Source organism: Epinephelus moara, chromosome 20 (assembly GCF_006386435.1).
Source record: "Epinephelus moara isolate mb chromosome 20, YSFRI_EMoa_1.0, whole genome shotgun sequence".
Taxonomy (NCBI): domain Eukaryota; kingdom Metazoa; phylum Chordata; class Actinopteri; order Perciformes; family Serranidae; genus Epinephelus; species Epinephelus moara.
Window position 1 is genome coordinate 8,730,132 of NC_065525.1, and position 26,417 is coordinate 8,756,548.

Genomic DNA, 26,417 nt, shown 5'->3' on the forward strand with positions numbered 1-26,417 from the left:
GTTTAGCCACTCGGCTTGTAGAAATTAGCTGCTTGCCCGTGCTCAGCCTCCGTATGTCTCTAGTGTATTTGCTCTATGGGCTCCACAGTGCAAAAAATGCGGGTAATTTCACATCGAAAAAAAAATCAAGTTTTATTGGCTTCATGTGCCACTGAACAACTTTCATAGGAATGAACGGGGCCCCTCATCTGACACTGTATCCAGTTCTCTTTATACATCCATGGCAGGGTGGTCATGGAGCTGGAGGATGCCATGTTCAGCAATAGTCGACGCACGCAATGCGAGCAAGCAACACAAGTGACACGAGCAACGCACTTTCTTTAATAGTCAACACATTGAACGCAAGCACCGCGGGCGACACTTGAAAGCAATACATCGCTCGCGCAATAGGGGGTAGCAGAGTCACCGGTACATTCTGGCTAGCTAGTACTACTATTTTATTAGAGTGCAGGGCACTAGAACTGTCATAAATGGGGGTGTGCCCGTACGAGTTTGCAAAGTTTTTCCTCCTCGCCCGCCACATTTCATACCTGCTTCATCTGTGAATAACAAAAAGTGGTTTAAGTACGTAGCTTGCATTATCACCCCTGCTGGCAACGCATGGTATTACACGCGTTGCTGCGATGCATATCAAAAAAATGGACACATTTTGAGAGGCAAGCACGCATCATGGCGGCCAATGCGTCTCGATGCGTTCCAATGCGTTTGCGTCTGCGTGCCTTTGCATCGACTATGAAACGGCCATAACTGCTCATTAGAAAGGATGGTCTTATGCTGAAGACAAAAATGTTGAGAAACTATGAAAAAAAGCATTTTTTTTTTTGCATATGTTGCCTTTATGAAAAAATTTAGATGCAGAACTTTTACATGTAACAGGGTATTTCTGCACTGCGGCACTGCTACTTTTATTTAAGCAAAATATCAAAGTGCTTCTTCCACCACTGCCTGGAAATACCCTGCACATACCAGTCAGTATTGTGTATAAGGGACTGATTCTTTCCGAGAGCACCTGAAGGCAGCATCATCATCACCACCCCTCTGTCAGACAGTGACGTAACCTCACAGCTAACGTTAGACGGACGGTGTGAAGCTCCGGGCACAGAGACATTGTTGACGTTTTTGTTTTGATAGCTTTTGTCTGGATTTTTGGACATTACGCCGACATTTTGAAGCCCGCCTTTCGACTCTACCATCACGCCTCAGTGCGGGGATCCAGCAAAGATGAAATGGATGTTTAAAGAGGACCATTCCCTCGGTAAAGGGGTCTGGGTTGTTATGAAACAAGAGATGCTCTTGTCATGTCATGCGCCCTCCTTTCTGTGCTGCTCTCTTCGCGATTTTGCCGTATCATTCCACACAGGTGCAGAGATGCATGATGGTCACAGCACCCCGCATATGACTGATCCATAATGGCTAACGGTGCATGACTAGCAACAAAAGCTAACATGTTGTTCCTGCACGGCAAATGACCGCTGTCATTCACCTTTAACTGCTGATACATCATAGGAGTCAGCTGTTTGTTTCCCTCAAACGTGTCTTTCCTTTGCATGAAGGCATTTCATCGCCAAATCCCATTTAAGCATCTGACAGTTTAATGTCGCCTTGCATTTAAAAAACCTTTAGAAGAAACTGGCTAAATGTGGTAGTTAATGAGGCAGAAATACTCCACTAATGAGCACTGGTAACTTTTTGCATTGCTTCACACCGCCCTCCTAAAAAGAAAGCGAAAATTAAAAAAAAAAGGACATTTGATTTGAAAATGAAGAGTAATTGTGTGCTTCATGAATGCCGAATTAAAGATCATGTCCTCAATATTTGTTCCACAGCTTGCAACTTGCTTCACTAACATGAACATTTAAGTGTCAGGTGGAATATTAATTTACCATAATTTTGAATTGAGTTTGGTGTAGAGTTCTCTTCATACTCTGATGGCTGGGGTTTGTGTTTTTGCAGCTCCACAAGTGACATTTCTCAGCTGCTCAGCTCCTTCAGGCTTCTGTCTCCATATTCTCTCCAGATAACCTCGACTCTTCTTTTTAAAGAAACGCCGCTGCCGCTTTGGTAGAGATGTTTCCAAAAGTAGGCCTCTTATCTGGGCTAATGAAAGCGTGCAAAGTGTTGAACCTAAATGGATCACCCATCACCTCACCCTCCCCTCTCTGGCCTCTGCTCAGTGTCTGCATGCTGCATCTGCTCACAAAGCATCCTGGAAATAAATGCACTATCACTCTGATAATGATAAGTACTAACACGTTGTGTATCTCTATCAGCATTACAGACTGTTGATTGGATTCATTACACAAACTAAACAGTCACGATTGTTGGATTAGGATCACTGCTAACATGACTAAAGATAATCACAGGCTGTTCACGTCGCTGCCAGCCCTTTATGCTGTGCTTGATCTTGCATATGGAGCACTTTATCAGACTGGGCTCAGCTGTATTTGGCAGTAAGGCATGAGAGGAGGCTCCCAAGAGGCCTCACTCATCCCTTTAATCCTGACTTCCTGTTTGTTTCCTGTCTCTCCCTCAGAGCACCGATGTGTGGAGTCAGCCAAAATACGCAACAAATATCCTGACAGAGTACCGGTGAGTAAGGGGGAGGCTGTGTTTTTGGTGGTGGGATGGGGGTTAAGGGTACAGATAGAGTAAGTGACAGACAGTCGATAGATAAGGAGTGAGTGACCGGATGAGTGAATGACAGTTACGGGCGGGAAAGGAGAGAATGAGTGAGTGGATTAGGAGAGCAGCACAGAGAACCAAGGTTACAACTGTGACCCCAGTGAAAACTCGTGTACATGTTTTCAGTGCTCTTCCATTTTCCCATCAGGTAGCTTCAAGCTTTATGTACGGATATGGAAGATGACTACATCATCACACACACACACACACACTCACACACACACACACACACACACACACACATAGACACACACAGACACCACAAACTGATCAACCATGCCCACCAGTTTAACATCAGCCACTGAGTTCAGATCAGTTTAAAATGGATGAAGATCCCAGAGTGGGTCTATCCTAAAGAGGTGGTTCAGTTTCAGGGAGGCAGATGTGGGACAGACTACTATCCTCTGCAAAATATGCCACAAAATGATTGTTGCTGAAGGTAGCAGTGCCATGGATCAGTTCCAGCACTGTAGACAAGCCAGCCTGCACTTCGAAAAAGGTGGTCAGACTTGCCCCTACATTGTTTTGTGCTGCAGAGCATTAGGGAATGACTGTGTAAGAACCAAGTGGCAACCTCCAAGGCTGAAAAATTAAGCCAATGCAGAAGTGCCAAAAACTGCAGTTAATCGAATGGCCACTTGAGGCTGGCTCCAGAAGTGAATTAATCTCCATAGACCTCCATGTTAAAATGCCCCTGTTTACAGCCTGGTACAGTTTTGGTCTTAATAGTTAATTTCGTGCTTCATGACAACTGCACGGTTTTGAATGATCACTTCTGGCTCAAGAAAAAAACCAAGATGGCGATGGCTGAAATGCCGAATTCAAGGCTTCAAAATGGGAGTCCACAATTCATGGTAAAATCTGACTTCAAAATAGAAAGAACATGAGAAGCTATTTCACATCCATTCAATAAATCAGTCAGTCAATAATGCATAAAGAAATAAACATAAATAAACAACATGAATAAATATTTATACGAAGAAGGAAACTATTTCAGAAAAAAGATCTATCTCAATGTGAATAACTAGTCAAACTTAATAATAAAGAATACATTTCCAAAGTAAAATCTGACTTCAAAATGATAGTACACCACCTCAGAGTGTCTCTCATAAAATATCAGGACATTCTGATTTGAAATTTTTAAATTAAACCCCTTTAAAATGTCATACGAGCTGTGTTCCCTGTAAATTTAGATTAGTTACTTGAATAACATATGCATCAAGGGTTAACACTTGGATATATGGACATATTATTGATAAGCCATATGGCCCAGTCTTACAGACAAGTTTGAATTTAAGATAAGGTAAGATAATGAATACTGAAGACACTGAATATTGTATAGATCCGTAGGTTTTGAAAACCGTAAACTATATTTATTATGAGCATCTACTTTACAAACTGAAAAAAAACCAACCAAAAACAAAATATACTAACTACTGTATACACTGAAATAATAGCAACTGTTAAGCGTAATGAAACAAAAACAGTCACAAGTAAACTAAAGGAACAAAAGACTGCAGTAGGATAAAGTGTATTGTGTCCAGAAAAACAGTTACAAATATATAAATACAGAATATATGGGTTTATGGATAGCATTAGCCTGAAAGCTAACACTAATGCTTTCCATCAGCAACTACAATTAGTCTCTAATAAAGAAAATATTGGCCAACCCCACATCTGCTCATTTCATGCACATAATAAAATACTCGACATATCAAATATATTTACTAAATTGTGGCTCTAACCCTCCTCCAAATGCTGTTATGCAGTTTTTTTCATGCTATAAAAAAATACAGGTCTGTGGAGAAACAAACAATTTACATTTTGGGGAATAAAAGAACAAAGAATAAATCAAATATCAGCTTTAGTATAAAATCCAAAAAAAGGCCTTTGAGAACTCACAGTTCGTTGTTACTGTTGATGTGTAACTGATATGACACTATATGTAGACTTGAATTTATCTCACACTTGTACCTAAATCACAACCACCTCTGAAAAACCCTTTAAGGCATTTTTCCCTTATATTGGGCTATATAAATAGAATTGACCTGACTTGAAAAGCCTGTGAGATAACCTGTGCCATGCTGGCAGGAAGGGAATATAGCAGCTCTGCAGACTGACACCTCAGATCAGAGAGCATACAGAGGGACGCTGGTGTAAGGTGTTTAACTGGCTGCTCTGAGGAAATACATACCAGGAGCCTATTGTGTGGATGATAATGCCTGTTGAACTCAATCCCTTTAACTAATTCTTACATTCTGCATCTGTTGATTGGGAAGACTGCTGGGAAGAGCAGGACACAGACTGAAAGCTCCTCCTATTGTGTAGGCTCAATGCATTGTTAGAGCTTATACAAGACACTGGATTCAACACTGTTTTCAGCACAAATGCTCTTACAAACCATACAAATGTGTGTGTGATGTTCAGCTTGTCACCACATGGCCAAACGTACTGTACAATTACTATAGCCTTAGGCTCTGTCTACATGTACCAGATATTTTTGAAAATGAATATTTTTCCCCTCCGTTTAAAAAAAAAAAAAAATTCTGACCGCATGACCTTAATTTGACCTAAAACACTTGACCTTAAAAACAACCTAAAACTCTCACCAGTGTTATCTGTTTTTGGCATTCTCCCCTAGTCACAAAGGTAGTAAAGTGTACAGGCTAACATTACCTTTTTCAAAACACCAACCAGAGATCACATCTGCATTAATTTTCTTTCTATATAAGGATGAAAGAGTTCACTCAAATATACAAGTGATGCTCTCAACATGCGTACGTTTTCATTCCATTCTTCATTGGCAGCAATACCAAACTGGAACTCGTCCCAACACCTGCTGTTTCAACCGGGTCTGATCCAAAACTATCATTTCTGGCAGACTTTAAACAGCAGACGCTGAGTTGGAGCGATAACACTGGGTGCAGCAGGAGCCTCCGTTCATCTTTGGAGTGGGGCAGCAATACAGAGTTTAAATGTGAAGTCATAATTAGACCAAAAAATATCTGTATTCATGTGGACAGGGCCTTACACATTCCTGACATTTTATAATGTCTGCACATAAACAAGGTCCCTGCTTGTCTCAGCACTAACGCTTACTGGTGAAATATGTAACTGAAATTTTATTGGCTACCAGAACATCTAATATGAGACATGTTTGATGAGGTCAGGACTCACTGCAGACACAGATTGCAGCCCATGCTGTATCACACAGTATTGAAGCCTTTCTCCTGTTAATGTGTGTGCTCCAGGTGATAGTGGAGAAGGTTTCCGGCTCTCAGATAGTGGACATTGATAAGAGGAAGTACCTGGTGCCGTCTGACATCACAGTGGCCCAGTTCATGTGGATCATCAGGAAACGCATCCAGCTGCCTTCAGAGAAAGCCATCTTCCTCTTTGTCGACAAAACTGTCCCTCAGTCCAGGTGAGAGCAACACGACAGTCTGAGGTTGTATGGTTGTGTGTAGTGGAAGTACGACAATGAAATCTTGTAGGCAGAACTGTTTTCTGTTTTGTATCATCAATCTACAGTGTGACATTTGTGGCATGAAGCACTGAAGCAACTTTCTCCCTCAAAGTATCCAGGTGGTACACAGTGTAAAATGCAGTGAAAAACAGGGCAGCTAAAAAGGTTTGCATAATTCTGTTAAGTAACTAAAGTAGCTAATCATCTAAAGTAACTGTTTGCCAAGAAATCAGTACATATATCACTAATGCTTGTTTTGACACAAGTAGTTATTTGATTGAAATTGTAATTTAAACAAAAGAAGTCAGTTTTATTTGTTTTCCCCCTTCTGTCTATAACAAGTCATGAACACAGCACTGATTGTGCAGGAGCTGCAGATGACTCAGCCAGTGTGTTGAATCAGTGCTAACATTAGGAAGCTAGGCTAACTAGCGTCCACTTTCTAAATGGAACACAAACTTATCAGCACAATGAGTCCTCCTTAATTAATGTTTTGAATCTTCAAAGGAGCAGATATCTATTGGCTCTATGTGTTTATGTTGAAGAAAAGGAAAGACCTCTTATGTCATTGTTTAGGGGCTATACAGGGTTATGACATGCTGACGTGTTAGTAGGGTGCCCTAAAGTTGATAGTGCGTCTCCTTATGGAAAGCCAAACATGTCATTTTTAGTCTCCTTTGCCCTACCAAATATTGTTTGATATCACCAGTTGGCATTTATGAATCAATTGCAGACGGCAGTCGGTATTTGTAGTTGCCACTCAATTAACCTGCACAACATGACTGCCAGTGCCTGTTCTCCAAACGGCACTTATAAACTGTTGCAAACACTGCATGTCAACACTGCTCTATGCACATGTGCCTGTAAGGCAACAGTTTTTTCCCACCTTCTTGAATACAAAAGTTCAAACAGGCATCTGTAGACCATGATGTTATTTCATTACAGTACAACTGAGAACATGATTGTCGAGGCAGAGGTCTGAAGCCTAATTTCACAAATATATCCAAAAAATATCAGAAGTATTTAGTTTATATTTTCTCACAAAAAGTAAGCAGAACTCAAAAGTCAGTGTGACTTAAAAAAGTTGCCCTCTGAGGGCCAAGAGTGTTAATATATGACACACCGCTGCTGTGAATTTTTGTAGTCACATAACCACATCGTAGCTAGACTGACACATATATATCTGTACTGACATTCACTCAGTTGCAGGTTTATTAGGTATGCCTAGCTAAAACTAATGCAGCCTAGTACAACAGTCCTACAATTGATACTCTGTTCATGAAGGTTATATTGTTTAGGTTTTGTGTTGTTTTTAATATTTCGTCTATTACATTTATACCACTAAGGAATGACAAACTATTAGGGACACCTCTCAGTATGACAGAATGCAGATCAACAGCACCACAAATTAAATCCTCCCCCTAAAAAAAATCCAAAATTGGTCGGACAATAAACCACAAATGTATTGACTTTATAAATCATGTATTGTGTTGACCTGGCCTGGATATGCAGCTGAAAGTTAGTCTGACTTTCCCATTCATGTGTTTACTATGTGCTGTGTGTTTATCTGTCCATCTGTGTTACTTAAGAGCAGAATCATATGAGCTCTTGGTGTGTGTGAAATCCATCTCCCTGTGAAAGCGGATGAGGCCACACCTGCTCTCTCAATTTACACCAAACCCCTCCATTTTACTGTTGACCCTCATTAGCTATTGACATGCTGATGTGATGCATATACATGTATCTCTGAGGAATCTGACCTGCTTCCCAGACCTTTGTATTGTATTGATAATGCTCTTGTGGAAAATGGCTTACATTTAGTTTAATACAGTGAACCTACAGCTCCTAAAGAGTAACTACACCCACTCTAATAATCTGGCTCTCTTGTAGCATGACACTCTAGTATCATGCTAAGTGACAGCTGGGTGTGGTCACAAGCAGAACAGACCAAACGTAACCACATCCAGCTGTGAAGTTTTGTGTGTGGTGGTCCAACACACTTTGACCTGAGGGTATTGATGTTGAAATAAGAAGAAATGTTTGCAAACCCATGTTGCATTGATTCAGTGATCTGTACAGATCGTAATCAGTGATGGAGGCTAAGCATGTGATTTTGAGTTTTGAATTGTAATGTAATAAATGTAAAGGATCAATGCCACAGTCAGGAGCGGCCACAGTGAGCTTTTAGATGAAGACACACACTGCCCACCTCCCACTCCTCAGCAAGGCTAACAAACAGTGACCTAGTTTTGTCTGACTTCTTTTTTTAAAACAATGCGACTTTGTTTGACTGTACTGTAAACACATATTGTAGTATTAAACCGTACTTGGTGTAATCACATCATAACCATGTGTCAACAAATAAAATCCAAATGGGACTAAAATTGTAAGGGTTACAACTTAAAGGGACAGTTCACCCCAAATAAAAAATACACATTATATTGGAGAAGGCAGAAAGCTCTATGGCCGATATCTCCATCACTCAGCAACTCGCACTAAAACATCCTACACTGATAAACAGCACTACAGGTAAGATACAAAAAAAAAAAAAAAAAAAAGTATTTTATATTTTTGGGCAAACTCTTCCTTTAAAGTCATTTAATTATAACAAATTTTTTGAAAGTTACATTACATTTTTCTAATCTTACAGTCACCCCATAAGTTACACAAAATGACACATTTAGCAGCCTGATATGATGTGAATGCCACTCAGCTGACACTTACCCCCAGCACCAAACAGCTGTGACCATGAGTTTATATCTTTGCTTTTTAGTACATGCTTCCTAAAATAAGAAGTGATGTTCTAAGCACTGAGCAACTTGACGTCACATTCTCCTAAAAGGCATCCTAACAGATGCCCTGTTTGGCCATTGTGTTGAGGAAGGATACACCTGGACTTGAGACTATCAGGGTACAGACACTCCCAGCAGATGAGTCAACAGAGGAGTCTGGATGAATAGGAGCTTAGAGGAAATATTACAGACACCACTTCCTTATTCTACGTACTTAAATCCGTTTGATGATAACACAAGAAGAGGTTATTATGTCTCACACATGTCTAAGTTATATCTGACCCTAGCCAGACAGCAACAAAGTTTGATTCCCAAAATGCTCTTTAAATGTCAGAATGGATCAGAAAGCACAAATATGAAGGCAGGTGGACTCCAAATAGCTTAAAACCTGAAACATCCTCAAATCTGGAACATGGACTAATATAAAAGAAGACTTGGGAATATGTCTTTCCCGCGGCAGACATTTTGACTTATCATAGCAGAAGAAGCTCATTATCGTTTGTAATTTCAAATAGTATGTGTAACTTGTTACAAGAAGGACCAGTGTTCGGCTAACATGATGCTAAGCTATCACCATTTGGGGGAGGAGTTTGGCAACCTTGACTGTATGGCCTAACTGATACTGTATTTTTGAGGCCACTGCTCATATTTGGGAGTTTAAAAAATCCATTAACAATGTATTGACAAATAGTATATTTACCTTGTCAGCGCTCTCTTATCAGCACAAAATGGTTTTTTTTTGCATTTTTGGCTGCAATTTCTTGCAATTCTGCTTGCTGACATTTACATCATTAGCAAACAACATGCCAGCTCACAATAGCTGCAACATTTACTCTGTTACTTACTGTATATCTGAGAAAAGCTGAAATCATCCTAAAAATCGGCCATGCTGGTTTATTAGTTGGGCTTTAATCTGTGAACTGAATGGATGAAGGCAAGACAGATTTTGGAATTAGACATTACATGAATAATGAATTCTTTATTGTATGTATGTGTTGTTCTTCAATAATGAGGAAACTAAAAACTTTTCACAACGTCTTTTACACCTAAAGGGAGTGAGTATTCGAAATTTGAAAGACTTTGGTAGACTAGGCCTTTTGTTTTTGTATCTATGAGTCTGGACAGACATGCATATAAACTGAAATTTGACTGGTTGGCGGAGGCATACGTCTGTTAGGTGGTAATTCTAGTTTGAATGAGAAAGCATTATCCTAAATATTTGTGCATTTGCTTTCTCTATGTGATTTGTTCAGAGGGACTGCTGTAGGGTTTAGCACAGTGGACGGATTTAAAATTTTGTGGATCAGCACAAAATAACCACTATAGGAGGCGTTTGTCTTCACAAACCCATACAGGAGATGTAAATATAATCAATGCTGCTCGCCTGTGTGTGCGATCTAATAAGAGTCTGGTTTCTGCTGTGTGTTGCAGTCTGACTATGGGGCAGCTGTATGACAAGGAGAAGGACGAGGACGGCTTTCTGTACGTGGCCTACAGCGGAGAAAACACCTTTGGTTACAAGGCCTTTTATACAACACGGGGTTAATGCTTCAGCGACTACCAGTCTCTCTCTAACACATACATACACACACACACACACATACAGTGACACAGTAGAGCCGACATAAACTGGTGCACAGTGTTTCAAATATTGGCCTTTTCATGTGTTAATGCACCTAAACACTTGGCACAGTTATTTACGGTCGATTTTTGATACTAGAAAGAACACATTTATGGTGAAAATTAACTACGCCACCCAGTAAACTTGCTCTGATTTTTTCTGACAGGCTCGGATGATCATTATTGTCAAGAGATACTTGACTTTAATGGTGTGTCTTTTGTTGTGGTTACTGTTTAAAGGTCAGCTGTGGAAAGAATATCTTTAACACTGCCGAAAAATAAGAATAACAATGCACATTACAGGCATGTCAGATATCATTAATTTCCCAAGTATCGACATTAGTATTAAAATAAAAAAATATAATAATGTAGGCTCTGACAGACACACAAACACACACACATATGCCAATCATCACTCATCATTTAATCACGCTACCCTTTCTTTCTTTGTTGTCACAGATATTTGTGTTCAGCTGAGGTGAGAAAGAAACCCTATAACCATGTGACTAGAATCATTAACCACGTTATGGATGTATTTGTATGGCTCATCATATCATGTATAAAACGTCAATATTTAATGCCACAGGTACACTCAGCACTACGATAGGCTATGAGAACAACTATAAGCATGTGACAGAAAGCAGCTCATGATGGTGGATAACTGTCAGCTGCCAGTACGGAGAGTGTCCAGCTCAGGGACAGGGACCAGCACCAGTCCCCAGGATGTTGCTGAGTGCTTCCCAGTCTGGCTGTTACGTATTTACACATTATGTTGGCTGAATAGATGTCAGCACCACCCAGGTTTCAGACTCATGATACCAACAGCAAGCCATGAACCTCAGTGACCTGTTTCAGAAACCCAACACTTTACTTGAAGTTTGTTGTGTTGAACTGTGATGTTTTTATGTTGTGATCACAGCTCAACTATCTGGAAATTATAAACACTTGACAGGGAAACTCACTCAGATGCTAAACAGGGTGAGTGAATAGGTTAAGTTCAATTATTCTAAGAATATGTTCATGAATTGTCACATATACTCCATAGATAATATATTAAACATTTGCCAACAAAGCAAAATAGTGGAATTCAGGGTTGGGCTGGTGCAAAAATCTTCAAACCTGTTTGGACCAGACCGGTATCCCGAATTTTACCAGCTGTCCCACTTGATTTAGCAGCCACTCCAAAGCTCCTGAGTCCTACATTTGTAACATTTTATGTTGTGATATTGACTGGAAGTACCATTCTACGTAGCCAACTGCAAGTAGGTTGTTATTAGCCTAACGGAAACTTTCAGCTCCCCGACAATCTCCATCCAGCCAGCTGCCACCTTATTTAGGTTTTTGTAGTGAAATGAGCAGGTATCATGCGGCTAATTCTTTATTTCAACTACATGAATCAGCTGTTCCTCGTCGACTGTGGCACTTTCAAACTGAGCAGCAGGTATAAATAAAAACACAGTGTCTGGTGCCAGTTTTCACACCTCTTCCATTGGCCTCAAATCCAAAATGTTGTCTTATTGGTGCGGTTTTCTTGAGAGACTAGGTTTGCTATGTCTCCTCTCGTCACCCCAAAAAATATATTAAGATTTAAGTAAACAAACACAGCACTGGCTGCTCATCCCCTTTACTGAAATTTGATCTCTTTCATGTTGCCAACACTGACCTGGACAAGAGGCCAGACACTACTCAGTTTAAGAGCATAATATTATATTAATCACATTGTCATATTGCTTATTACTATTGCTATATATGCTGCGTTTACTGCTGTGACGCTGTTTGCACAGGTTACTGTTACTGATGGAGGCTATATGTTATTTGCCAGAACATGTATTGACAAATGTCGATTCAGCCACTTTGCAAAAAATCAAACTGGTTTAAGGTTGACACCGGACCAGACTGGAAAAAAAAGGACATTGACCCAACTCTAGTGGACTTATTAAATCTCAACTAACTGGCTGTTATAATGTTACAAATACTTTTTAATCTGTCTGTAAGTGGACTACCCAAATAAAGTGTCACCACGCCTTCTATAATGGTATTAGCTTTAGAACATGTTATAAGCCATTTGTGTTTTGTGTAAAAGGCTTGGGCCACACACTACTGATCATAAACTGGATGGCTAACAAGCTACAAGTAAGACGTTTTTTCTCTCTCTGGAGTTCCTTTTTTCAAGGCATTCAGGAAAATGTAAAAACTCACATCCTGCAGCAGAGGCAGAGGAAGCAGGCCATACAATAACTCAGTATGTAGCAGTGGATCAACTGTTTACATCCCACTGTGAACACAAACAGGGGCTCCTGCACTGCCTTTACACATAGCTATTGTAATAATTTGTGCTGCTTGTAAAATTGATTCAAGTTTAATTTCAGTTTGTCTTTAGAAGGACAACTGCTAATACACTGTGAGCCATCAGCACACTAACAAGTACATGACATCAGGAAGATTTTTATTTTGTAATATTTGTCCTTCTGTTCCTGGTATGAGACACAGTGTTTGATCCTGTCCCTGCCCATTATATTTTAATGATTAATACACACAAAGCTCTCAGAGGAAATGTTGGTTAATAAAATCACTGAAAGCTCATTTTTAGTGTGCAGAGTGCTTCCACACTTGTTAATGATTAAATACCCATATTTAATGAACCTTGTGTCCATAAGGAGCACTGTAATTCAAGTTTCAAATACTTCAAGTGAAGTGTTGCTCAGGTCTTTGGCTGCACGGGCGACAGAGGTATAAAATCAGAACCACTCATGATCTTTCTTCTCTTCAGTCAGATGACTCTGAAGCTGACATTTTGGCTGCATCTGTAGTTTTTGGTGCTGAATCAGAGTAAGACATCTGGTGTATTTCCACTCTTTACTCGACCCATCAAAGTATTCATATTTGTGCACCACAAAGCTGATTCAAGCTTTTAAACATGGTATGTAGATGTGTAATATATTGATGGAATGCTATCATATTCAGTATTGTTTTAATTCATCCGTGTTGTATGTTTGTTAAATATATCTTAAAGACATAAAGGAATTTTAGATATTTGAAAAAGGTAAGGTAGCTGGAAGACCTGACCAATAAAAATGAATGTACAATGAATCACAAGGTGTTTCTGTCTTATTAAATAGGAATTAATATGTCACTACACTTTCACTTCAAACTGTATGTGCTAAAATGAAAGAACCCTTGTGCAGTGTTTGACACTAGTGCACTGGCCCTTCCACAATTAAGTAGCTTAATTGGAGGCCAACATTGGGGTCTAGAAATGCTGTGATGCACACATTTTTTAAGCTAGCACAACGGTAGTGGCATCTTGTGAAACTACACAACTCAAGGTATTCATTGGTACTAACCATATCAGCATTGCATATCAGGAAGGGGGATAAATAATGCTCCAATATTAGGCTAAATTTTGGTGAGGGTACAACTGGCATGGTCATTTTCAAAGAGGTCCCTTGAGCTCTCACCTCAAGATATCTGAATGAAAATTGGTTGAATGGGTACCCACAAGTCTCCCTTAAACTTGGTTTGTTTCCAGTGAATGTTTCATTTTTTTATAATCAATGTACTCCTTCAAATTAAAGCTGTATATTTGTCTTTTTAAAGAAAAGAACAGCAAGCCTATTTAAAGATCAGTTAATTGCCTAACATGTATTAATAGATTTACAACACATTAAAACAAGATTATATCAGAATGTGATGCCTCAACTCTCCATATTGACATTGTTTTCAACCTGTGTATACCTGTGTAGCAATATTTTACAACTGGGTCCCTTTTTGTATCATGCATGTGCACAAGGACACGCACCACTGAATAGAAACAGCACTGAATACAAAGTGAGAGCGTGTTGAGTGTCAGTAACATGAAATGGAATATGTAGTTGAGCTTTAGTGATTAGAGGAATTTGGATTAAATCCTTAAAATGTGATTGGATCACAGGCCAATACGATGCCTTGATAGAGAGGGAGATAGAAGACAAAAACATGGAGCTTGGGAGCTGCAGAGGACTGCTGGCTTTCCTCACCTGTTCTGTTAGGCCAGGGAAGAGAAGGAGGAGGAGGAATAAGGGTTAAATGAACAAATTAGATCTTAAACAAAGGGTTAAAAACATTCAAATTAATAGAGACACTTGAGTGATTTTTCTGAGCATCACCATATATTTACAGTACATGTATGAACATTTAAAAGATCAAGTTAACAAGAGCTCTGAATCTCTGCTGCAGAGGAATGAGAATGACATTGAATACACAGTGTACAGCTTCCTGGTCATAACTCGCAACATGCTGTTCAGTGTTAGCTGAGCTGAAGTGGGTTGTTACTTGTCAGTGGAATCTGCTGAGCGAAAGCAATAACACAACTGATCCTCAGTCCTGACATTGATTTGGTGTCTGCCTGGTCTGCATAAAGGACCTGACTGTTGTGCAGAAATATGCAGGTTTAACTTCTTCTTTGTCTTCATGAGTGAGTTAAGTGTCCTGGAGAACTGGAATCTATTCTAACATGCACTGGAAACACCCTGATCAGGTTTACAGGTCATCACAAGCTGAATAGACACATGTACTTTAATTACCATGCTCAGTTTGTCTTCAGTCCACCTGAGCAGAACACTTACACTGGGAGGAAACCACAGTGGGAGAGCATTTAAACGAGGACTGGGAGTCCACTTGCAGACAGGTACGTCCAGCTGTGTTTTCAGAACATGAACACTGGCCAGCTGCAGTCACAACACGTTACACACTGTGGAAAATAAAACCAGCATCTGAGGACACTGAGCAGCGGTCATCAACCTCTATGAACAGCATGACAGAGCTGGGTGTCCCGCTGGTGTGAGCGGTGACATCCTGGGCTACGCAGAGTCAAATATAGCCAAACAATATTTATCCAGACCTCTAACGTCGCTGACCAGCTGACCCAACAGGCAAGCTGGACCTTGATGAGGACAGTTCAGCTGCAGAGTGGGGTTTAAGGAGAGTGGGCCTTCAGTGGAAGAGCAGGAGATTTCTGTCACTGCGCGGCCACAGAGGAAAGGCCTGGCTGTGAAGCTGCTGCCAGGCCTGCTGGTACAACTGGGATGCCTGCTTGTAGTCCCAGTAGGTCTGCAGCTCTGCTCCCCTGAACAATACACATAAAACAAGCATTAGGGGAGGAACTCAGTTACAATATTGCTTGTAGTTTAATTCTTATGTTTGCATGATAATTTAAATAAATCTCCCTGCTGTAGTTAATGCGTCCCCTATTCTCACATACAATTAATTGACAATAACAAGTATTGTCTGTGTATCAAAGCCTGATATTTTATGTCTTGATGCCACAGAGCTCCACTGTTGTGCAGAACGTATTGAAATCACATCAGTGAGCTGTTTTATGAAATTACAGAGCCTTTTTGAAAGCATTAAACTTTACTCCTGAGCTGTTATTAAAGATTTATGTCTCCAGTGAGAACAAAAGGGCTTGGAGTTGAAAGTCACTGACAACATAGAGAAGTTGCAAAGTACTGAGAGACGATTAACCCATTGCCGGTTTTGGTTTTTTCATGGGATTTGCTGATATTGAAATATAAGGGCAATATTGTGCCTTTTAAGGGAGGCAGTGTTGTAGATGGCAGTAGTCTTTGAAGCCATTAAATACATTGTGACATGTGGATGGAGAACTATGTTACACATTCGTTCCATTCTGCTTAGGGAGTTTAAATGTCTCTGTCATGTCCCACGGTCATATCTCACTTAAACTACGCTGCACTGCCCCCACAATCTCCAGTGGTACTGCTCCGTTTCGTCCATAAGCTTTAAAAAACGTGAACAAATACAGACAAAATTACTGCAGAGTACAGACAGGAGGCTCCAATAGCGTCCGTATATGTCGATGTCGATATCGATGAACATAAATGAGCCCTTACTGGGACACTTGAATGCAACGGAACCATCAATAATGTTAAAAGTAACACCTGTGAAGTCAAAGAGCCTGTTAACGCCTGGTGTTACCTTGCATCTTGGGTGATCCAATCACAAGTGGACAGCACTAAATACAAATGTACACGACCACGAAGATGTATTGTGATCTGATCACTCAAACCATTTGCCGAACACATTTGACCACATATCTTTTTAGTGCATTTAAAGCATCCTGACATGGACTACGTCATCAATGCAGGACGTGGTGGCTGTTTTGGTGACAGCACACTAATGGTCTATAACGTGCCCATTGTACATCAAGTTGGACAGTGTTGCGTGACAGTCCCTTATTTCTCCCTAAGGAAGGAAGGAGACGTGTTGAATTCTGCAGACAAACGATTTTTCTGGCTGTACCGACACAACCACTAACATGGCTAGCGAGCATGCTAGTGAGAGAGGACGAGATAACTGTGCACAAGGGCCTTTGATCTTCTAGCGTAAGTGACTTAGGCAGTAATAAAATCTGAACACACATGGTCAGCTGGAGATGTATGATAGACACATGGCACATGTGAACAGCAATGTGTCTCAGCTGTCCATTTGTTTCGTATTACCAAAACACATTTTACAACCAAGTGTAAACAGGCTCAAAATGTCTGCTGTAAAAAGACCAACTGTTAAAAGTGTATTAGCACAATCAGGTTACTTGAGTCCCTGCATTAAGAACAAAATGTTGTGCAGATAAAGTGGACAGTTTGGATCTCAAGTGTCCGACTGCTAAATTTAATAATTAATCTCCCGTCCAAAGCAAAACACTATAAATGCAGACAAATGGCCACTCCCTGACCTCAGCTGTCTCTCCCAAGACATACCATTGCTGTTGTAGAAAATGTTGTCATTGTTTGCTGGGGCTGGGTGAATGAGTGTGTATGAGTGTGTGTCCATCCATGTGTATGCCCGGCTGGACTGGGCCAGGATCAGGTTATCTGCTAAAATGCTGATAAACAGAGAGACCACTGTTCTCCCTTTAGAGAGGATTCTCAGCTATCAGTGCACGCACACACATACACACGAAGCATGTGAACAAGCCCAGATGCACACGCTGGGACTAACAGATGAAATGTGAGTGCTTAATGTCACATACAAAGACACACACAGTGAGAGCCACACCACACACAAATATGCACACACACACACACAGATGCAATTTGTTGTGTAATTTCAAGCAAGCTATGTGACACCATTTGGAAAGAAATACCGGGGACAATATGAGCCCAACTACAAAAAAATACTCATAAATCATGGGCTGTAAACAAAAGCACAAGAAGGTCACACACAGTAACAGCAGCACTGACTCACTGGTCTCAGTGTTCATTATGAAATAAAGCATCACTCAGTGTTCACTTGTCTGTTATCCAGATTGTACTGTGACTTGCTGTGATTGTACGACTCCTTCAAACCCTGCTGCTGTTACTTGTGATGACTGTGACACATAAACAGTTTCTTATTGCTGTTGGTAGTTTGCCTCCCTATCGATTCGACATGCTTCAGCAGCAGATGAGATGAGAGTTTCCCAAACAGACAAACTGATGAAAGCCAGACCATCGTTTGGAGATCTTCATTAGTGATTCGTGTTGCTCAGATTTAGTTTGAGGCTGTTTAAAACCACAGTCAGATTATGAAAGAGCCTATTGTTTGTTACCTGAGGGAGTCGGGAAGTGCTGAGGGGTCAGTGGCTGCTACCAGAGACAGGAATGAATGAAAAAGCTCCACTTTACACAGAAGAGATCTGAAGACACAAACGTGAATTAATATAACTGACATTTGGTCTAAATAAAAAGTCTAATGTGATAAAAATCTGTGGCTTCTCATTTACGTCATAATAACATATGATAGTGTGAGAGAGTGTTGGATCTACCTGACTTTAGCTGTGCCGAAGGCCTTCTTGGTGACTCCGTGTTTGTAGCCGTTGGCAGTGACGTCTAGTGGCTGTTCAGCCACATTACACCAACTGATGGCTGAGGGGAAATATATGAGATTGTTGACTCAACAAAACTTCAAACAGTGAGTGAGCTCCTAAAAATCTCAATCTGAATATTTTTTCTCCCTTGATGGCCTTATGACTGATGTGGTAGGAATTATGTCCCTTGCTGACTCTACTGGGAGCGTTCTGGGACCAGTCATTGTTGACCAACTGAAGCTCTGTAATGATCATCTACATATACCATAGCTATATAGCTATATAGCTTTACCATGCATATCAAACAAATGTTTGGCCCTGAATCAAATTTGTCTGGAAGCCAAAGATCTTTTTTATGATTATTTATGTGCAGTTTTGCCTTTATTAATAGGAGATTGCAGATTGACACGGTGGGAGATAGAGAGAGGGGATGACATGGAGCAAAGGGCCACAGGTCAAAATTAAACCATGGCTGCTGCAAAGGACTGAGCCAATATGGGGCAAACACTGTACCAGATGAAGTAGGGTTCACACAGAAGGCAAAAATCTTTGGTTGCACAGCTGAGAGCATCTGCTCTTTCTCTGGTCACTGAGGAAGGCTGATTCAAAAATATAATCCTAAATATTTTTGTACTGTATATATAATAATGATTTAATAATGTCAATTTTTACATGAAATGTGTCGACACAACCCTTAAAATGATGTGTTTATATGCCTGTCTGTCGACGGATTTTGTTGACAAGTTGGAATCTAGAGATAACTGTAACTAACTGTAATGACATGAATGTGACATTAAGGCTTCCTTTTGATCATTTAGACCAAAATGTGTGAGTGATGCCCCCACCTGCTCCACAGGGGGAGATTCGTCCCTGTCCAGCCTGGTGTCGGAGCTCAGTCTGGGCCTGGCTGAAGGGGAACTCCAGGCCGGACTGGAGCAGGAGAGGTGGACACACAGAGAAACCAGCGGGGAGGTCCAATACATGGGAGCACCTGAGGAAGAACAGGGGACTGCTTATTATATGGTGAGGTTTTAAAGCTGGTAACAGGGTGAATATCCAGCATCTGTAAATCTGACTAATTTGATTTAAAAACATGATAAACCCTGAATGACAACAGGTACATTTTTATCCTCCTTTTAACTAAAGAAGAGGAGAAGAGCAGAGAAATTTTAACAAATTTGTGACCAGAGAGATGAGTCTTGTGTGTGCACAAAAATCCTTAAATCTTCAATGTAAACTCATGAAAATGAGAGAAAAAAGAAAAGTGTTGCGTTTAAATTTTTGTTAAGTGTGTTATGAATAATGGGTCAGACATGTAATGTGAAAGCCAACAGAGAACCATCTCCTGACGCTGAAGCTCCCCTCGGCTACAGGTCTTTTTTTTTATCACCGCCATTTAGCACATTGTTTTGTTTCTGCTCAGCAAATTCTTTTCTCATTTACTTTGTTTCCAGCCACAAAAAGTAGCTGTTTCGAACAAAAAACACTACACACCCATCCAGCACCAAACAGCAAAGTTAGCAACTAACTAATGAAGGAAGTGAACCATTTAGCAGTAGGGAGACAGATATTCTTCCCAGGAGTTGGTGGAGACTAAAACAGAGATTAAAAGGACAGTGGATGTTGGATTTATATTCAATAATTGAATAAATATTAATGTTGCTTCATGTCTGCTAGATTAGCAACTGTTTGCCCACAGATTCAATTTAATAAGGGATGTAAAATGTTGCAGCTTTTACTACTGCTCACCAGTGGTAAAAAAAAAAAATATAATCCATGCAACTTCAAAAATGGGGTCATGAGAGAATATTCTTTTTCATGAGCTTAGAACTTGTCGCTCTGCTCCTCGTGATGATGTTGATCTCAACAAGACTTTCACCTGGTAAATTAAAAAAAACAAAAAAACAATTCTGACTGTTGTTTCTGATATTTTAGATGTTATTTACAAAGCTAACAAGATGAGCTTAAAAAAGGCTGTTCTTACAGCTTCTGTGAATTCTCACAAGTATCCAATTAAAAGTTAAACTGTGACAGTGATTAATCGTTTGTCTACGTCAGATAATAAAGACAAACAATCATGATAATTTCACCAAGCCCGAAATGACTTGATTTATTTGATGTTTATTAATAACAAACTAATGATGTATATTGATTGGCTTATTGTGTCAGCATTGCTTCTTACCTTGTGACCAAAGCTCTCTGCATAACTTCTTGGTCGTATGGACACTTCCCCACCACCACCGTGCTGAAGTAGAGCGCCTCCTGAAGGTAGTGGGACAGCAGTGCACCCTGGAAGCCCAGCACTCCCCAGCGGGCCAGCTTGTCACTGCAGGAGAGGGACAGAGTCGGCTCTCCTCGTCCAGGCTTCACCCGGAGAACCCCTGTGCTATGGTATCCCACCCCAGGGTGCAGAGGGTCGGCTGGGGCACCCGAGACACACTTGGCTCCAGTTCTGTGAATGTCTGAGACCTGTGGATGCAGTCCAGCCCTGTCAGAGTCAGGGTCTCTGGTTTTTGTTGTCAGCTGGGCTGAATCTTGTGAGACAGTTTCCACAGGTGTGTCTGCAGAGTTACTCTGTGATGGATCTTCACTTTGAGATGAATTTGAAAGGAGTTTTGTGTCTCCTCTGTCCTCTAGCTTTGTCTCCACTGTCTCCTGTTCCTCCAGACGGGGCCGTTTAATGTTTTTTCCTTCACTTGGTTCCTCATCTTTCCTTTTCAGGTTTCCTCGTCCATCGGTCCCTTCATGGTTTTTTACAGATGTGACAGGAGGGCAGGGTTGAGACTGGCTGTCAGCCATGGGGATGATGGCAGCGTCACCACCTGAAAATACACAAGAAGTTTTGGACTGATTTGGGTTTCCTGGACAAATCACTGGCATGAGTTCAGCTATTGTTTTGTGAAGGCTGATATTTTGAAGTAAAGCTGTCTGACAAAGTTAAAGGCCCTCACACAGCATCTTTACCAACACGGGGAGACTCTTTTTTAGCTCAATAAATCATGGAAAGAACACACATTACTTCAGAGTCTTACAAAAATATATCTAAATTGCAACAGATTAAAAAATATATGACAAAATATATTGCTTGATTTGAATCCTGTGGATCATCTAACATAACTTTTTGGTGGCCATGTTACATGAATTCTGTGACACAGCCACCCAGTTAGATATTCTGGGAGCATACTGGACTCACAGGGAGTGTGACTGGTAAAGAAGAGAAAGGAAACTCCTGGCTGAAGCCTCCACTTCCCCCGATGATCTGCCTTACATAACACAGAGCTGTCCCCACCACTCACAGCCCTGTGCAGCTCCTGGATCAGGTACCTACAAATACACACACACACACACACACACACACACACACACACACACACACAACATGGTAACAGCTTATGTATATATTTCGTGTACACTCAAGTGTCAGCGTGGAGCACCAGAGCCAACAAGATATTAGGATCGGAAAATTTACAACAAATACACACCTGATGCATCCCCTTCTAGCAATGACTTCTGCATGGCTGTCATTAAGAACATCACCTGAATGGATGAGAGGATAAAAAAAAAAGTTGATCTAAAGTCTGTTTTTTAAAAATGAAGACAAACATTTTAACGATTATTATGTATATTGCACTTTTACAAGCTAACATGAATGTCAGTGTGTTCCACAAGCTGAGAATGTATTTGTTTATTTGTAATCTTAAGTCCAAAAACAGGACTGCAAAACATCATTGTATTCAAAGACAAACTTCGGTCTAGGGAAGATATTTTTTCAATATGACATAAATGCGCCATTTCTGTGGACGTTTAAATCAGTTCTTACTGTGAACTATACACAGACTAATGGAAAGTTAAGTATTTTGTGTGGTTGCAAATGTATTTGGATGGGCTGGCAATTAAAACCTGTGTGGAAGACAGAGACATAGAGCACCTAGCCCATTCAGAAGACCTAAAACACCAGTTATCAAAACCACAAACCATTGGGACTCATCACTGTCCGTCCAATACATTTAGTCCCAGTTCCCAGAGAAACAACCTCCTTCTTAACTGTGAAAGAAAAAAAAATGATTAGAGAATAATTTATCACATATCTTGTCTTAGTAGTTTTACATTTTTCTTATTCTACACAATATCATGCCCTATTTTATGTTTCTTTAATTTGTTTTGCTGTTGAGCTACTACTTTGCATTGCCTACATATACTCATAAAATTCATTTTCTTCTTCAAAAAAAAAATTGGCAAGGCAGCTTTAACTGTAGCACATTTCACACACCTGGGCATTTCACAGTGCTTTATTTAATAACTTTTAAAGTTTGCCCTGAGCAGAGTGATTTGGACTGTGTTCTCTTCACTCTTTAAGTTTAAACCGACACTGCTGCTGCTCCATTTACTGTAATCAAATGTAACATTAGCTCACTGTCACCCATCTTACGTGCAGATTTTTACCAGTAACGTTAAACATTAACGTTAGCTAACAGTATGACAACGTTATGGTGAACGAAAGACGATATCAAACAGCATAAAGTTTAGAAATCAGCTTGTCTCTGTGCAGTTACTGAGCATTGTTGACATAAAGAGAAGGTGAAATGTGTCATTCGGCTGTCCAACCTGTGTCAGAGTTAGCACACCGGGTGACTTTGACCACAGCGGCCAGCAGGGTCCACTCTCTGCCCGGCTCAGGCTTCCCTCTCCGGGGCAGCTGGTTGAAACGCTCGTAGCACAACTTGGCGATTTCATCCGCGTTCACCATATTAAACCGGACAGGGACGTTTAAATGAAGGCAGTCGGGCATTACAGATGTGAACTTAGTAAATGGTAAAGGTAATTTATCAGTCACAATATCATATGAACAGTATATGAACAGTATTTTGACCAGGTTCCGCCAAAATGCGGTGCTGCTTGGAGGAACCTCGAGAAAACGAAGACGTTACTTCCGGGCCGAGCCAAGATGGCTGTCCTTTCACAATAAAAGTCTTTACTTTATGAAGAACCGAAAAGACAATCTCATCTCGAAATTAATAATTAATATTATAACTAACAGGAGCACATTAGTTGTGTCCTCGCAGTATAGGAACGTATAGTAGGTATTATATTAGTTCATTAAACCATTAAAAGGTACAAACATAAAGACACAAAGCACATAAAAACAATGACTGTATGAGTATTTTAAATAATAGAATACATTAAAATGTAAGAAAACCCCTCAAAGAAAGAAAGAAAGAAAGAAAGAAAGAAAGAAAGAAAGAAGAAGAATGGCAATACCACAGTACATGTGTATGATAATAGCCTAATACTGTAAACTGTATTCACACTTTTATACTTAACAGAGTTTGGACAAAGTCATTGTTTAGCAAGTCACAAGTAAGTCTCAAGTCTTTGCATTCAAGTCCTAATTCAAGTCCCAAGTCAAGTCCTAAGTCAGCACTGACAAATCCCAAGACAAGTCCCAAGTCCTAAACTTTGTCCCTAAACAAGTCACCAAATTCTATGCCATTTTAAGAACACTGTAATAATGTATTAAATTCAGGTACTTATATATATATATATATATATACATATCTTTATTTCAGACTCAGGGTCCATAGTGAGACATACATGGACACAACAGCAAACATATAACATAGAATAAAAAAGAATACAGCTAAAGAAAAAAAAAGAAAGTTTGTTGGAAGTTGTCGCAACTCCATCTGTAAGTTTCCCACACGTTTTGCATATTTTTTGTTGACCACTGTGTTGTTGTTTTTTGTTTGTTTGTTTGTTTGTTTCTAAATTATCTTTAGGATATTTTATTTTTCCCAACGGGTGCTCCATAACGCAATGGTAGTTCTACCTGATTTGCTCTTGCAACTTGACTGGATGTTGTCAGACTGGTTCAAACAAAGTGAGTCTGAAAGGTATCAAGTATTTTCAAGTCAAAAGGCTCAAGTCTGAGTGAAGTCACGAGTCACTGGTGTTAAAGGTCAAGTCCACTTGCAAGTCTACTTTGATTTTGTCAAGTTGAATTTAAAGTCATCAAATTTGTGTCTGACTCGAGTACCAGTCAGGTGACTGGAGTTCACACCTCTGATAATTAAATTGGTCATTAGGCAGAAAAATACTGTCATCAAAGGGATATTTATGTTGTATTAGTATTGTATTGATATTATATTATGTAGACCTAATTGTAACCACTTTATATACCGTTGGTTGTTGTAGTCCATGACAGTGCATCATGTTTTAAACACTTACCTCATGTTTTGTATCTAAAACCTTAATAGGCATAGTAGCTGCCCAAGAAATGGAGTGCAGCAGAAGCTAAGACATTTTCACCTGAAATATTGCAGCAGAATAAAATGGGAACACAAGCAGTAGAGTCTCAACTCAAAATTGTTCTTAGGTACAGTACTTGAGATAACTGAGATATTCTACACAATCAGTATAAGTAATACAATTAATGGTGGTAGCAGTTTGTTATTAATATTAAGAGGAGTAATAGTAGCTGTAGCAGCAGCTGTGAAATGTTACCTGACTTGTGGATTTCTTCTGACATGTTATATTTAGCTCTACAGACACACACGCATCTGTTCTTTTGTCCGAAATGTTTGTACTTTCTTCTACCCTGTGCATCCTTTCATGAAAACAAATAGAAATACTTTTTATATTTTAGTTACTGTCCTGACAGATTCAGACTTCATTATGTAAGAGGTTTCTCATTCATTTTAACTACAATGTCCCACCAGAAATGAATGTGTGTATTTGAATATTCCTTTAAGGTCCACACTAAGTAAAAATCAATAGAGAACATTTTTCTTTGCATTTTTTTATTTCCTTGGGCCAAAAAAACAGACCCCATAGATTTTTTAAATATAGGCCTCTTTCAAACAGCTGAGGAGTCACTTCATGGTATTCTTAAAACAGAAAGAAAAAAAAAATCAAAATTGCAAACCATATATTGTTATAATGCTAGTAATTTGTTAATATACCATCATACATCAGTGTGTTATCATGGAATTAGTATTATTACTAGTACTAGTACTATTTCCACATTTATTCTGGATATTTATCATTACAGTGCTTTGAAAACATCTCAGAAATGGTAAAAAAAAAAAATCCTATTGATTTTTTTCATCAAATATATAATGGAACCACATTAAATCTATGGTATTAACAACAGGGAATATTCATCTTTTTTATTTTATGAAATATGTATATTTATTATCTTAGCATCACTACATAAACAGACAATTCAACCATTTTCTTAAGCATGGCTTTAGACATTAACAAATCATACTTACGAAACTGTTTCAGCATATACATAATGGGTAACATTAAATATAGTACCATTTAGCAACAATGAATGATCAGAATAATTTTTTCATAGCAAATAGGCAGTTTTAATTACACTACCTTAGCTTCACTACCTTTGCCATAAAAGGACAAATGAACTGTTTTAGAACATGCTTTAAAAAAATTATTTGACCTTTATTAGACTTTTATTTTGTCTAAAGTTACATAAATGTGTTCAGTTAGACCTCTGAAATTATAACATGTTGAAAAAACACGCCCACCTTTGAAACTCCCAGCACACGGAGCCCTCATGTCTGGAAGGATTTTATTTGTTATTAACTTCCTGTAGCAGGTGAACTGAAAAGGCAGACTATTTAAAGACACAGTGACATCTAGTGGATCTTTTTTAGCGAAATACACCTAAACCGAATGGTAGAGATAGCTCAATCAGGTTGAGTCAAGTTCAGCACATTTTTCATTAAGATATAGCGACTGATGTGCTCTACCAAATGGGGGAGCAGAATGATTACTGAGTGTCTGTTTTTGTTGTGTTTGTTCAACTAATCAAACAGCAGCATTGTAGCAGATGAAGAAAAGCTAACAGATGTGTGGGTATCACTAAGGGTTCACCTCAGGTCATGTGATGCTTGCTGTAACCTGACCATCTCTCCTTGATATGCAGTCCCAAACATGCAGGTCAAACACTGACTGGCACACACTGATTCCCTTTGGTCAAATTTGTCACAGCGTT

The 26,417-nt window shown here is 39.6% G+C and overlaps 2 protein-coding genes across 2 annotated transcripts; one reads left to right on the forward strand and one right to left on the reverse strand.

The window, feature by feature from the left end:
* The first annotated feature begins 1,031 nt into the window (after nucleotides 1-1,031).
* On the forward strand, nucleotides 1,032-11,832 carry gabarapl2 (GABA(A) receptor-associated protein like 2). Its single transcript, XM_050073378.1, has 4 exons — nucleotides 1,032-1,255; nucleotides 2,534-2,589; nucleotides 5,934-6,106; nucleotides 10,372-11,832. Exons 1-4 carry the CDS (start codon nucleotides 1,222-1,224, stop codon nucleotides 10,484-10,486), a joined length of 378 nt encoding a protein of 125 aa, XP_049929335.1. The 5' UTR covers nucleotides 1,032-1,221; the 3' UTR covers nucleotides 10,487-11,832.
* Nucleotides 11,833-14,703: 2,871 nt separating this feature from the next.
* On the reverse strand, nucleotides 14,704-23,413 carry adat1 (adenosine deaminase tRNA specific 1). The gene is made up of 9 exons (XM_050073377.1): nucleotides 23,009-23,413; nucleotides 22,379-22,447; nucleotides 21,886-21,940; nucleotides 21,597-21,727; nucleotides 20,586-21,225; nucleotides 19,249-19,394; nucleotides 18,362-18,461; nucleotides 18,146-18,232; nucleotides 14,704-15,664 (listed from the first exon to the last, which is right to left on the reverse strand). Exons 1-9 carry the CDS (start codon nucleotides 23,190-23,192, stop codon nucleotides 15,532-15,534), a joined length of 1,545 nt encoding a protein of 514 aa, XP_049929334.1. The 5' UTR covers nucleotides 23,193-23,413; the 3' UTR covers nucleotides 14,704-15,531.
* Between the last annotated feature and the right edge of the window lie 3,004 nt (nucleotides 23,414-26,417).

Bases quoted from the DNA above. Each gene is read 5' to 3' on its own strand.
- gabarapl2 (XM_050073378.1), top strand. From the start codon at position 1,222: ATGAAATGGATGTTTAAAGAGGACCATTCCCTCG. The intron at 1,256-2,533 runs GTAAAGGGGTCT...TCTCTCCCTCAG, and splicing joins TAAAGAGGACCATTCCCTCG to AGCACCGATGTGTGGAGTCA. The intron at 6,107-10,371 runs GTGAGAGCAACA...TGTGTGTTGCAG, and splicing joins AAAACTGTCCCTCAGTCCAG to TCTGACTATGGGGCAGCTGT.
- adat1 (XM_050073377.1), bottom strand. From the start codon at position 23,192: ATGCCCGACTGCCTTCATTTAAACGTCCCTGTCCGGTTTAATATGGTG. The intron at 22,448-23,008 runs GTTGGACAGCCG...TTTCTTTCACAG, and splicing joins GTGTGCTAACTCTGACACAG to TTAAGAAGGAGGTTGTTTCT. The intron at 21,226-21,596 runs GTGAGTCCAGTA...GTGTATTTTCAG, and splicing joins CTTTACCAGTCACACTCCCT to GTGGTGACGCTGCCATCATC.